This window comes from Jaculus jaculus, chromosome 9 (assembly GCF_020740685.1).
Source record: "Jaculus jaculus isolate mJacJac1 chromosome 9, mJacJac1.mat.Y.cur, whole genome shotgun sequence".
Classification (NCBI taxonomy): Eukaryota; Metazoa; Chordata; class Mammalia; order Rodentia; family Dipodidae; genus Jaculus; species Jaculus jaculus.
This window is the reverse complement of record NC_059110.1, coordinates 124,004,291-124,018,067: the sequence shown is the minus strand read 5'-3', so window position 1 is coordinate 124,018,067 and position 13,777 is coordinate 124,004,291. Positions and strand designations below refer to the sequence as shown.

Genomic DNA, 13,777 nt, shown 5'->3' with positions numbered 1-13,777 from the left:
TTTTTTGAGGTAGGGTCTCACTCTAGCCCAGGCTGACCTGGAATTCACTATGTAGTCTCAGGGTGGCCTCAAAATCATGGCGATCCTCCTACCTCTGCCTCCCAAGTGCTGGGATTAAAGACGTGCGCCACCACGCCTGGCTCTGTTTTTTTTTTTTTTTTGAGTCAGGGTCTCATGTAGTCCAGGCTAGCCTCCAACTCACTATGTAGCTAAGGATGCTCTTGAATACTTGATTCTTTTGTCTTTACCTCTTGAGTGCTGAAATCATAGGTGTGCGCTATCATGCCTGGCTTTTTAGTCTTTCTTTTTCTTTCTTTTCTTTTTATTTTTTGAGGTAGGGTCTCTCTCTAGCCCAAGCTGACCTTGACCTGGAATTCACTCTAGTGTGGTCTTGAACTCACAGCACCCAGTGCTGGGATTAAAGGTGAACGCCACCACACCCAGCTGGCTTTTTAATTTTTAATTTTATTGAGTGAAAGATTGGAATGGAAATACCACAGCCAGAAGAGCCGAAAGACCAGGCAGGGAAGAGCATCACTGAGGCCACGAGGAAGCTGGTCTAGACCATGAATGCAACACGAAGTCCGTGGGTCTCAGAGGCCACTAATGAAACTGAGGCCCAGAGGGATGCCTCTTCCCCTGCCTCCTATTCCATGTCTGGGCTTGTCAGGATGAGGCTCTGACAGGTTGTCTTCCACCCTGAGTTAATTTTTTTGTTGTTGTTGCTGTTGTTTTGTTTTGTTTTTTGTTTGTTTGTCTGTTTTGTTTTGTTTGTTTTTCAAGGTAGGGTCTCGCTCTAGGCCAGGCTGACCTGGAATTCACTATGCAGTCTCAGGGTGGCCTTGAACTCATGGCGATCCTCCTACCTCTGCCTCCCAATGTTTTGCTTTGTTTTTTTGAGGTAGGGTCTCGCTCTGGCCCAGGCTGACTTGGAATTCACTACGTAGTCTCAGGGTGGTCTCGAACTCATGGCAATCTTCCTTTCTCTGCCTCCCGAGTGCTGGGATTAAAGGCGTGCGCCACCACGTCCGGCTTAATTTTTAATTTTTGACCTAAAGCAGAGGGAGGACCCTGAGGAGCGCTTGGCTCATTTACGTTGCTGGGTACAGTACTGAAAACGGGCGACCCCAGACCCGATGGCTGGACACGCATGCCCGGCTTGTCCTCCCCAGGACAGAATGGCCTGAACCCCCACAAGCCCTCTACTATGGACCTGGCGACCTTACACCCCACTCCTCCACCCTGACCCCGCCCTCCCGCCCGGCCGCCGGGCCATTGGCTGCTCCGTCGCGCCCGAGCCCCCGGCGGGCTCATTAACGAGGGATTAATGAGATTCCCAAAGTCAACAGAAAAATCGATGGGCCGCGGAGCCCGAGCGGCGGCTGCGCAGTCCGGCGGGGGCAGGGCGTCGGGGCCTCGGTCCCGGGGCGCTGGCAGCTCACCTGCGCCGAGCGAGGATCCGCGCTGCGCCCGGTCGGCGCTCAGCCCGCGGCCATGGCTGCGCAGAGCTCAGGTAAGGATCCCGGGGACTCGGGGCGCGCTCCTCCATCAACAGGCGGAACCTTCCCCGAAGCCCACCGCGACGCTCGCTTACTCCTCCCAAAGCGAAGTTCAGAAAACAGGGGTTGCAGGACTGGTTGAGGAAAGTGGGTGAGGAGGCGAGCTTGCCACGGGAGGCTGGCTCCTCCGTGCCCCCCTTCCCGCTCCCCACTGAATTCAATCTCTGCGCCCACGTCCACTTCCTCTCCTGGGGCGCACAGAGGTCCGCAGAGCGCGCCCGGCGCAGGCTGGGTCCGCCCAGTCCAAAGGGGGCACCAAAGCCCGGAAAGTCAGAAACATGGGTGAGTGGCTGGGTGGATGGGTGGATGGATGACGGATGGATGGATGGATGGATGGATGGATGGATGGATGGATGGATGGATGGATGGATGGATGGATGGATGGATGGATGGATGGTTAAAGGAGTATGGGGGTGGGGACTGCCTGAACGCCGCTGACCTGGCCTTGAAGACCCTTGGGTGAAAGAAAAATCCCAAAGCTGCCCTGACTGCGCTCAAGCAGCCTGCTCCTTCCGAGCTGGTCCGGCGCTCCTCGCCCTGCACCGCGCCCCGACCGCTCTCAAGGCCTCGGAAGCCACCCGTAAACCAGTTTGGTGTCTGGGCCCACCCCGTCCACTGGCGTCGCGCCGAGGGATTGTGCCAAGGGGTGGCGGCGTTCTTGTCGGTTCATGCACACTGGATCTAGCCCTCTTCTCCAACTCCTTGACGCCCACCCCGGCAGCGTGCAAGACTATGAACCACATTTACACACTCACACACACACCCACCTTTGATAGCTCCCTTTAACCTCCCGGGCAGCGCTGAATCAAAGGAGTGTTGCAGGTGGAAGCTGTCAGGGAGGGAACCCTGAAGGGAGAGAACTTGGAATCTTGCCCTCCAGTGACCCCCACGTGCTCTGAAATTCACCAAGAACCCCAACCGTCTCGTTGTCGCCAGAATCTGGAAGGAACCGAAAGGAAATTCACAAACAGCTAACCACTGCACTCCTCTTCACACTTTGGCGGGTATCAGATCATCAAATTCATGAATTAATTCATGTATTCTCCCAAGGAGTTGTTGGGCTGAGGATATAACTCAGTGGTATAGCACTTGCCTAGCACAAGGCCTTGGGCATAGTCTGATCCAAAGAGACAGAGACAGAGAGAGAGAGGGAGAGAGAGAGATTGGGAGAGAAAGAACTTGTTGCCCACGGAGCACCGCCATTCCATAGTTGATTGTTCATTTCCTTGATGAGGAGAGCGTAAGTACATTGTCCAAGGTGCCAAGTGCCATCTGGGCCTCAGATCGCGAGAGTGGCTAGGGGAAGTGGGGGCGGGCTGAGATGAAAGCGAGGTGGAACCCCTGGGGTTGGCAGAGAAGGAACAGGAAGTTGTCCCTGGGAACCTCACCTGGCTCAACTTGGGTGAGGGATCCTGGGAGGAAAAGATATTCTGAAAAGCCTCCTGGATTGGGCCAGGAGGGAAAGCTGTCCATGGATTTGGTGCCGAAAGTTGTCCAGAAACTTCCAGAGTCAAGGGCAAACGTGGGCAAGTGTTAGACCTTTGCATCAATCAGAACCTGACCTCTGGCCTGGAGGAGCTGCTGACCTCCAGAGGAGCCAGCAGCTCCACAGCATGGCTGACGCCGGATGTGTGCTCACACTCAGGAGAGAGACAAGTGTCCCCGCAGAGGAGCCACCAGCGTCTTCCCCCACCGCACTCATCCCCAGGGTGCTTCTCAACACGCCACGAGGCAATCATACACCACTATCAGAACCAGAGAAGACACCCACATTCCAAGGGTGGAACTCCCACAGGAACTGACAGGGTGTGTGTTGCTTGCCCAGCTCTGGAAACTGTTCAGTGGCCAGGCAGTTTGCATATGCCCCTGGCTCCCTGGGCAGGCCTCAGTATCCCTCTTTAGAATAAAACACTGAGTCAAGAAGAGGGGCTTGGGTGTGTAGGTGGTCCTCACACCAGGGGCCATCATCTCTTACGCTTATATGCAGAACACACTGTCTATGTTCTGGTCTGTGTCGACCTCCTTGGGTCCCGGTAGAGAGATGGGTCAGCGCTAATGCCCCAACCAGAGAGAGGTTGCTTATCACACGGCCCTCAGGGGCGAGGTGGAGTCCTAGCATCCAACCAGCCCAGGGCTCTTTCTCCCTCTCCAGCTCCTGCCCAGGCTGCACCCACTCCCCATCCAGAAGCACAGCCCGATGAAGCTGTCCCCGCCCACGAGGACCCGGTGGGCACAGGGAAGGAGGACACGGGACCCCCTGGCCCATCTCCACGGAAGTCCTGGCTGGCACGGCACTTCTCGCTGCTTCTGCGCAGGGACCGGCAGGCCCAGAAGGCAGGACAGCTGTTCTCAGGGCTCCTGGCCCTGAACCTGGTGTTCCTGGGCGGGGCCTTCATCTGCAGCATGATCTTCAACAACGTGGCTGTCACTCTGGGTGACGTGTGGATCCTGCTGGCCGTGCTCAAGGCCCTGTCTCTCCTCTGGCTTATCTACTATGCCATGGGCACTGCGCGAAGGCCCCACGCGGTGCTGTACCGCGACCCTCACGCGGGACCCATTTGGGTGCGGGGTAAGTGCTGATGTGCCAGTGGGTGGAGAGCGATGGGGTGGAGGACAGGCAGCTCCAGGGCACGTTCTCAGGCTCACTTGCCCGGTGCCAACCGGCCAGGCTCCCTGGCACTCTTCGGCAGCTGTACCATCTGTCTGAACGCGTTCCGCATGGGCTACGACGTGAGCCACAGCCACTGCAAGTCAGACGTGGAGCTCATCTTCCCTGCCGTGGAGATGGTCTTCATGGGCGTTCAGGTGACGGGCCTTTCCCACCCTCACTCCTCTGGGGACACACCCCCACCCCCACATACCACCCAGCCTATACAATAAATGGCCACCTAGGCAGTGTCTCCATGTCCAGGGCACAGACACGCAGCACAACCCTCCTCCATGTGCCCCCATCGACATACGCCTTTGTACACCTGCATCTCATTCCACCTACATCTCCCAGATGTAAACAGCTGTAAGTTCATGAGCCTATACCCACTTGCATATGCCTAGACATCCCCCCTCCTCCAGATACCCAAGCTCCTGTCTATATCTGCTATGTACCAGGTCTTGGATCAAGCATCACTAAGTAGGCACTACCCACCTCCCCAAAATGATACGTGTTTTTTTTTTAATTTTTTTTTTTTGGTTTTTCAAGGTAGAGTCTCACTCTCGCCCAGGCTGACCTGGAATTCACTGTGGAGTCTCAGGGTGGCCTTGAACTCACTGTGATCCTCTTACCTCTACCTCCCGAGTGCTGGGATTAAAGGCATATGCTACCACACCCAGCTTTTTAAAACTTTTTAAAATTTATTTGCAAGCAGAGAGAGAGAGAGAAAGAGAGAGAGAGAAAGAATGGGCACATAAGGTTTTCTAGCCACTGCAAACAAATTTCAGATACATGCATCACTTTGTGCATCTGGCTTTATGTGGGTACTGGGGAATCGAACCTAGGTCATTAGGCTTTGCAGGCAAGTGCCTTAACCACCGAGCAATCTCTCCAGCCCCCAAAATGGTATTTTGGCCACTTTCCAGAGCTGAGCCAACTAATGCTCAGAGATGTTTTGCCACTAACTCAATACCACACAGCAAGGAAATGACAAAGCAAGGATTTCAACCCCTGCTTTCTCCCTGGGCTCTCCATTGCTATGGTATACACATCCCAGCCTGCCATCCTCACCAGTCCCTGGGCTCAAGGTCCTGTTTCTTTCAGACCTGGGTGCTCTGGAAACACTGTAAGGATTGTGTTCAGGTACAGACCAACTTCACTAGGTAAGACCGCGCACCCTCCAGAACCTCCTGTTTCCCGCACACACCTCCATTTCCCTAGACCCCCGGGGGTGGGGGGCTGCAGCTGTGGGCTAGTCCAGGTTGTACCCTCGGTGACTCGCAGCACTCCTAACATCCTGATGCCACATGGCATCTGGCTTTGGGACTGAGGGCCCACCCTGTCCCTGGTGACGGTGGGTGTGGGGATCGGGCACTGGGGAGCCAGCCAGGCTGTGTGAGTGGAGTCTGACCCTTCCTTCAGGTGTGGCCTCATGCTGACCCTGGCCACAAACCTGTTGCTGTGGGTTTTGGCGGTGACCAATGACTCCATGCACCGTGAGATTGAGGCAGAGCTCAACGCCCTCCTGGAGAAGTTCTCAGGTACAGAGGGGCCCAGACCTTCCCCCAACAGGCGTATGTGTGCACCATAAGTACCCCCCCCCCCACACACACACACTGGCCTCTCCCAAGCCAGGGAGTCACAGAGAGTTGGGAGCAAACTCAATGCCAGTCAATGGTTAAACAGAAAAAGTACACTTTGTCAGTGGTCCCCTTCATGCTCCATCAGGTGCTCCGGCACCCGGCACCCCACTCCCTACAGCCATGTGGCTGTCAGCAAGCCAGTCACCAGTCCTGGCTGAGTTGGTCACTGAGAAGTCCTTCAGGCATGCGCCCCACCCGAGGCATTTGCATCTTTCTTGCAAGAAACTAAAAAGCCTTCCATGCTGAAAGGAATGTTTCCCTCCTGCAGTTTTAAGAACATACATATATATCAGGAGGGGGAGCAGACTCGTAGGCAGAAAACTCTCCCTAGATGGTCCCATCTGCCCAACCCTCAGCCTGTCCAGGCTGCCCTTAGATGTGGCATCCCATTAACTCACATGGAAACCTTGCAATCTGTGGGATTTGGCAACACCCATGTCTGTTCTCTTGCCCCTACACACACACACACACACACACACACACAGAGCCCACAAGTGCCATCATGACCTGCGTGCAGACAAGCCCGCCCAGCACTCATTCATTCACACACCTAACACATAAATCACGGCACGCCCGTGTGCTATAGGCATTCCCTATAATCTGTTTACACTTTGCAGGAAGACTGCACAAAGAGATTTTAGTCTAGTGAAATCATGGATTTTTTTGGGGGGTGCTGGGGGTGCAGCAGGGCTTCACTCACACTAGGCAAGCCCTCTACCACTGGGCCATGTTTAGGTCCTAACTTATTATTATTGTTTAAAATCCAAGCACACAGATGAGTTAAAGAATAGGAAATTAGTCAGACCGGATAGTGCAGGTCTATAAGATCAGTAACTCAGGAGGCTGAGCAAGAGGGTTGAAAGTTCAAGGCCTACCTGGGCTACAGAGTGAGCTCAAGACACACTAGGTGACTTGAGAATGTCCTGTCTCAGCCGGGCATGGTGGCACATGCCTTTAATCCCACCTCTCGGGAGGCAGAGGTAGGAGGATTACTGTGAGTTCGAAACTTCCCTGAGAGTCCATAGTGAATTCCAGGTCAGCCTGAGCTAGAGTGAGACCCTACCTTGAAAAACCGGGGGGTGAGGGGGAAGAAGAAGAATGTCCTGTCTCAAAGCAAAAAGTAAGGGCTAAAATATCCTTTCGCAAAACAAATAGTAATGGGCTGGAGAGATGGCTTAGTGGTTAAGGCACTTGCCTGTGAAGCCTAAAGACCCAGGTTTGATTCCCCAGGACCCACGTAAGCCAGATGCACACAATGGTGCATGTATCTGGAGTTTGTTTGCAGTGGCTAGAGGCCCTGGTGCATCCATTCTCTCTCTTTCCCTCACCCCTCCAACAAAAAATAAAATAAAATAAAAAGTAAAGGCTGGGAAGATGACTCCACAGGTACAAGTACCTGCCACCCAAGTTTAAGGACCTCAGAGGACCTAAGTTTGATTCCCCAGCATCCATGTTATAAATTCAGGTGGATGGCTCAGCAGTTAAAGGCACTTGTTTGCGAAACCTGTTGGCCCAAGTTCAATTCTCTAGCCACCCATGTAAAGCCAGATGGGCATTTGCTGTAGCAAGATACCCTGGCATGCCTTCCCCACACAAATATATGCAAATAAATAATTAGTTTTTTAAAGCCAGGTGTGACCCACATACCTGTAACTCCTAGAGCTGCTATTTTCAGTCAGATAGGGTGGCTAGTGAGCCCAAAGATTCTCCTGTCTCTGCTTCTTACAGAAGGCCGCTGGTTCAGATATGCAATATATTCAGTTAAATGGTTTGCTTTGTGTGGAGATTTTATTTTATTTTATTTTATTTTATTTTATTTTATTTTATTTTATTTATTTTATTTTATTTTTTATTTTATTTTATTTTATTATTTTATTTTATTTTATTTTATTTTATTATTTTATTTTATTTTATTTGGTTTTTAGAGGTAGGGTCTCACTCTAGCCCAGGCTGACCTGGAATTTACTATGTAGTCTCAGGGTAGCCTCAAACTTATAAAGATCATCTGACCTCTGCCTCCTGAGCATTGAAATTAAAAGCATGTTGGGGCTGAAGGGATGGCTTAGCAGTTAAGGCATTTGTCTGCAAAGCCAAAGGACTCAGGTTCAATTCCCCAGGACCAACATAAGCCAGATGCACAAGGGGGCACATGCATCTGGAGTTCATTTGCAGTGGCTGAAGCCCTGGCATACCCACTCTCTCTCCGGCTCTTTCTCCCTCTTTCTCTCTGCCAAATAAATAAATAAATAAATGCTTTTTTTTAAATTAAAAAAAAAAAGTATGCACCAGTACTCCTGGCTGGAGTATTTTTAAAAAATATTTTTATTTATTTATTTGAGAGAGAAAGAAAGAGGCAGGTAGAGAATGGGTGTGCCAGGCTGCTGTAAACAAACTCCAGATGCATGCACCACCCTGTGTATCTGGCTTATGTGTTTCCTGAGGAATCAAACATGGGTCCTTTGGCTTTGCAGGCAAGCACCTCAATCACTAAGCCATCTCTCCTGCCATATGTATACATATGCTTTTTTTTTTTTTGGAGGCAGTTTCTATGTAGTCCAGGCTACATTGGAACTCCCTATGTAGCTGAGGATGACCTTGAGCTTCTGGCCCTCCTGTCTTAGCTTCCTAAGTGCTGGGATTGCAGATGTATGTCCCCATGCTCAGCTTGGTTTGCTTGGTTTTGTGTTTTGTGGTGTTGGGAACAAAACTCAGAGCCTTATCTGGGTAAGTGCTCTACCACTGAGATGCATTCCTAGGCTCTTTGAGATAAGGTCTCATTTTCTAACACTGGCTGACCTCAAACCTATGGCCCTCCTGCATCAGCCCCCCAAGTGCTATGCTTACTGGTGTGTGCCCCTTTGACATTGCTTTTTTCAAGGCATGGTCTCAGTCTAGCCCAAGCTGACCTGGAACTCACTCGGTGGTCTCAGGCTGACCTTGAACTCATAGCGATCCTCTACCTCAGCCTCCCGAGTACTGGGATTCAAGGTGTGTGCCACCATGCCTGGCTGGCATTTTGATGAATGATCTTCCATCTCCATTTTCTAATGACATTGAGATATGTCCGTTTCCTCCTTCTCCTCTCCCAGGCTTTCTCAAGGAAATGAAAGTCTGCCCCAAAGTCTTACTTACATTCAGGTTAAGCACTTTGGGCCCCAGCATGTTCCTAGTGACACCATGTGCTAGAAAAGCAGTTTGTCCCGGGGTGGTAACTTCTGATCACCCCAGTATGTGCTGGTCAGGCCAGTCATGTCACTGTACTTGGGTGTGGCAACCAGATCCCTATTGCAAATTTTGGGTGTGCCCTGCCCAGCAAGCAACTCGTGGAGGTGACATTTGGCACCAGGGACTTGATGTTTGAAATGCTTTATGTAAGCTTGCCTCCTGAAGTCTTGAATTCCATTTTTTTTCTTTTATCTTTTTTGGTTTTTCAAAGTAGGGTCTCACTTTAGCTGACACCTGGAATTCACTCTGTAGTCTCAGGGTGGCCTCAAATTCACAGTGATCCTCCTGCCTCTGCCTCCCAAGTGCTGGCATTAAAGATATGCACCAGCATGCCCCACGAATTCCTTTTTTTTTAATTTAATATTTATTTATTTGATGGAGAGAGACAGAGGCAGATAGGGAGAGAATCAATGTGTCAGGGCCTCTGTCCACTGCAAACAAAATCCAGACACACGTGCTACCTTGTGCATCTGGCTTATTATGTGGGTACTGGGGAATGGAACCTGGATCCGTAGGCTTCACAGGCAAGAGGCTTAACTGCTAAGCCATCTCTGCAGCCCTTGAATTCCTTTAGAAAAAAAAAATAATTGTATGATTTCCAATTTTTTTAAAATCATGTTTGTGTATATGGCGTGTGCATGTGTGTGTGTGCATGTCCCATATGTACACACATAGGAAGGCAAAAGGAGAGGGTCCGTGTCCTCCTCCATCACTGTTGCACTTTACCTCCCTGGGACAGAGTCTCTTGCTGAACTGGGAGCAGCTGTTTATAGGTTAGTCTTTTTTTTTGTCAAGGTAGGGTCTCACTCTAGCCAAGGCTGACCTGGAATTCACTATGGAGTCTCAGGGCGACCTTGAAGTCAAGGCGATCCTCCCACCTCTGCCTCCCAAATGCTGGAACTAAAGGCGTGAGCCACCACACCCGGCTCTCTAGGTTAGCCTTGTGGCCTAGTGAGCTCCAGTGAGTCTCCTGCCTTCGCCTCCCTCAGCACTGGGGTTACAGTATTGCACAGCCACACCCAGCTTTTTACATGGGTGCAGGGCATCAAACGCAGGACTTCACGTTTGCGTAGCAAACACTCTTATTACACGCTAAGCCTTCTCCCTAGGCCCCCTGATTTCTGATTTCTATGCCTGGGCCTCAGATGTTCCCACTTCTCTAACTGGGTCCCTTCCAACTCCAGCCTGTTCCAGGAAGGGGGTTGGGGGGGGGGGAATGAGAGCGATTGGCGCTACCACAGGGCAGGGTCTAGAATGTCTATCCTCTACCACCCTATCCCCTGCCAGGCAAAGAGACCAACACCTGCCTGTGCCTCAATGCCACAGTGTGCGAGGTCTTCCGGAAGGGCTACCTAATGCTCTACCCCTTCAGCACCGAGCACTGCCTCATCTGCTGTGCCGTGCTCTTCGTCATGTGGAAGAACGTGGGCCGCCGCCTGCCAGCCCACTCGGGTGCCCACCCCAACAGACCACACTTCCGCCTGCACGGAGCCATCTTTGGGCCACTGCTGGGCTTGCTGGCGCTGGTGGCCGGCGTGTGTGTCTTTGTGCTCTTCCAGATCGAGGCAAGTGGCCCTGAGATTGCCCGCCAATACTTCACCCTCTATTATGCCTTCTATGTGGCCACGCTGCCCACCATGAGCCTGGCATGCCTGGCGGGCACGGCCATCCATGGGCTGGAGGAGCGGGAACTGGACACGGTCAAGAATCCCACCCGCAGCCTGGACGTGGTGCTGCTGATGGGTGCCGCGCTGGGCCAGATGGGCATCGCCTACTTCTCCATTGTGGCCATCGTGGCTACCCACCCGCAGGAGCTGCTCAACCAGCTCATCCTGGCCTACTCGCTGCTGCTTATCCTGCAGCACATAACCCAGAACCTCTTCATCATCGAAGGCCTGCACCGGCGCCCGCTCTGGGAGCCCGTGCCCGAGGAAGTGGTGGGGAAGCTGGAGGCTGAGCTGCATCGCAGAGGCTCCCTGATGGAGCTGGGCCAGGACCTGCGGAGGGCCTCCAGGGCCTACATCCACTCCTACAGCCACCTCAACTGGAAGCGGCGGATGCTCAAGGAGATTTCTCTCTTCCTCATCCTCTGTAATATCACAGTGAGTAGCTGGGCAGGGACTTGCAGCAGGGTGGGGGAAAACCTCTGTCTGGGGGCTGGAGAGGTGTCTTAGCGGTTAAGCGCTTGCCTGTGAAGCCTAAGGACCCCGGTTCGAGGCTCAGTTCCCCAGGACCCACGTTAGCCAGATGCACAAGGGGGCGCACGCGTCTGGAGTTCGTTTGCAGAGGCTGGAGGCCCTGGCGTGCCCATTCTGTCTGTCTATCTGCCTCTTTCTTTCTCTGTCCATCGCTTTCAAATAAAAAAAAAAAATCATTAAAAAAGATCCCTAGTAGAAGAAACTGATGATCCATTGCTTCCAGCAGCTGCTAAGTTGCAGGCTTACCTCTCCATGCACTATCCCAACCACCCCGCCCCTCCCCCCCGGCACATCAGAGGTCCTCTGTGCAGCAGACACTGTTCCTCTCCTCCTTCAACAAACTGCAGCTAAGGTTGTTTGACTGTTTTAAAGTCCCACAGCTTTTACGTGACAGAGCTGGGACAACTCAAAGAGTTGTCTGGCCCCAAACCCTTGAAGCACTAAAAATACACCCCAGATGCAAAACCGCTGGCCTGGGCAGAAAATAAGCGACAAGTTGGCTCTAAATTGCATCAGAAGATCTGGGAAGGCCCAGGGCCCAGGGCTGGCCTCAGAAAGATTGGTGTGGGTCTTGAGGGATAGGAAGAATTTGCTCAGGGAGGCAGGAGGGGACAAGATGGCTACAACTAACAGAAGTACAACCAGAAGTGAAACCAGGCGTGGTGGCACATACCTTTAACCTCAGTGCTCGGAAGGCAGAGGTAGGAGGATCGTTGTGAGTTCAAGGCCACCCTGAGACTTCATTGTGAATTCCAGGTCAGCCTGGGCTAGGGCGAGACCCTACTTTGAAAAACCAAAAGCAAACCAAAATAATAATAATAATAAAAAGTACAGTAGTGAGTAGTGAGGCCTGCCTAGTGTAGCACAGGAGGTTGGGGAGTTCCTGCCACATGCCATACTGGGCATCCGTAGGCCTGTGATCCATCTAGGGCTCAGCCTGACCCCAGGCAAACCAAAAAAGTGGCCAAGACCCTCTTGGTTGGCAAGGGCAAGACACGGCGGAAAGGAGGTTGCTCTAAGCAGCCAATGATGAAGGAGGGCGGAGCTGCAGGAGCTATGGTACCAGGCCAGCCTCGGGTGCAGGAGAGATGCTCCATTACCCAGCAGCCTTCTCTCTCTCTCCCCCAGCTGTGGATGATGCCTGCATTTGGCATACACCCAGAGTTTGAGAACGGACTGGAAAAGGATTTCTACGGCTACCGGACGTGGTTCACCATCGTCAACTTCGGGCTGCCTCTGGGAGTTTTCTACCGCATGCACTCTGTCGGGGGGCTGGTGGAGGTCTACCTGGGGGCCTGAGGCTTCCCGGGAAGCCCAGCCTGAGCAGAGTCCCGCAGTACCAAGGGAGAGAAGCCTGGGACATCGAGGCAGACACATCATCCCAAGGTCCAGAGACCCGCTCAGCACTCCCAGAGGCCCTTCCTCAAGCTGGTCAGAAGGAAAAGAACTGCCTGCAGCTCAAGGCCCAAGGCAGGACCCAGACCCAGAGCTTCAGACACCCACAGCTGGGCCTGGGCACATGGCTGCCACGTTCTTCATGGTGACAATCTGCACAGCACAGGGTGCATCCCAGGAGACGGGTGATGGGCCCTGCCACGACTCTCTGGGAGGGCTGATCTGGAATCCTGGAGTCTGCCTCCTGCTGTAGAGGGAACACATGGTCCCAGCTTGGCCCAGGACATCCTGGAGGCTCGGAGCTTGGCAGGCAGCCCCGCTCCTCTCTCCACACACTGTCTCTTAATGAGCTCATTAATTAACCGCCAGGCAGGGCTCAACAGCTCTCTCCCGCTGCCATAAACCCTGTTTGTTTGATCGATTCCATTTGGCCTTTGTGGCATTTGTTCCTGGGGACAGAACTGCCACTCCAGGTGTGGGGGGACAATGCCTGGGCCGAGACAGACCTGAAACAGGCCAGTCTCTGCCTGGTACACAGGCAAAGGCAGGAAGAGGTGGGCCTGGGCTTGTGTAGCCCCAAACTCTGCCACTCACCAGCATTCTTTCTAGAGACAGAGCCTACGGGACCTCCTGCAGCTGGTTCATTAGAAGAGGTCTCGAGGTCCAGCCCTGAGGCCTGCCTGGGCCAGTGAGCCACGGGGTGGGGCAGAAAGGTGAGCGGGTGGCACTGACAGACCATCCATCTCTCTAAGCCCAGAGCAAACAGCCAGCCGTGCCCAGGGTGAGGCCCAGAGAGCGCAGCTGTGACCCTGGCTCTACACTCCATGGAATTCCTGCTCCTATGAGGAAACATACTTTGAAAGCCCCAGGGGTGATGACTCAGGTCATCAGTGCTGGCTGTGGCCACACAGGGGACAGAGATTCAGGCCGTTAGCCACCCCTGAATTTTTCCTCCCAAACTCTGTGTGACAAAGCCCAGTCCTACAGTCCTGCCCAAGAAAATGACAAATGCTGGTTCCCAGTCATGGGTCAAGGGCCCTTGGGAGGGGATACAGAGTCCTCAGCTGCCCGAAAGATAAGAGCCCTGGCCCGGCACTCCCCCACCGGAAC

At 53.0% G+C, this 13,777-nt stretch overlaps 1 protein-coding gene across 1 annotated transcript; it reads left to right on the top strand.

Annotated features, from left to right (window-relative positions):
• Positions 1–1,357: 1,357 nt before the first annotated feature.
• Positions 1,358–13,028, top strand: Otop3 (otopetrin 3). Its single transcript, XM_045159570.1, has 9 exons — positions 1,358–1,646; positions 1,761–1,841; positions 2,011–2,139; positions 3,712–4,128; positions 4,228–4,364; positions 5,311–5,369; positions 5,629–5,747; positions 10,362–11,176; positions 12,401–13,028. Exons 1-9 carry the CDS (start codon positions 1,358–1,360, stop codon positions 12,569–12,571), a joined length of 2,217 nt encoding a protein of 738 aa, XP_045015505.1. The 3' UTR covers positions 12,572–13,028.
• Positions 13,029–13,777: the final 749 nt, after the last annotated feature.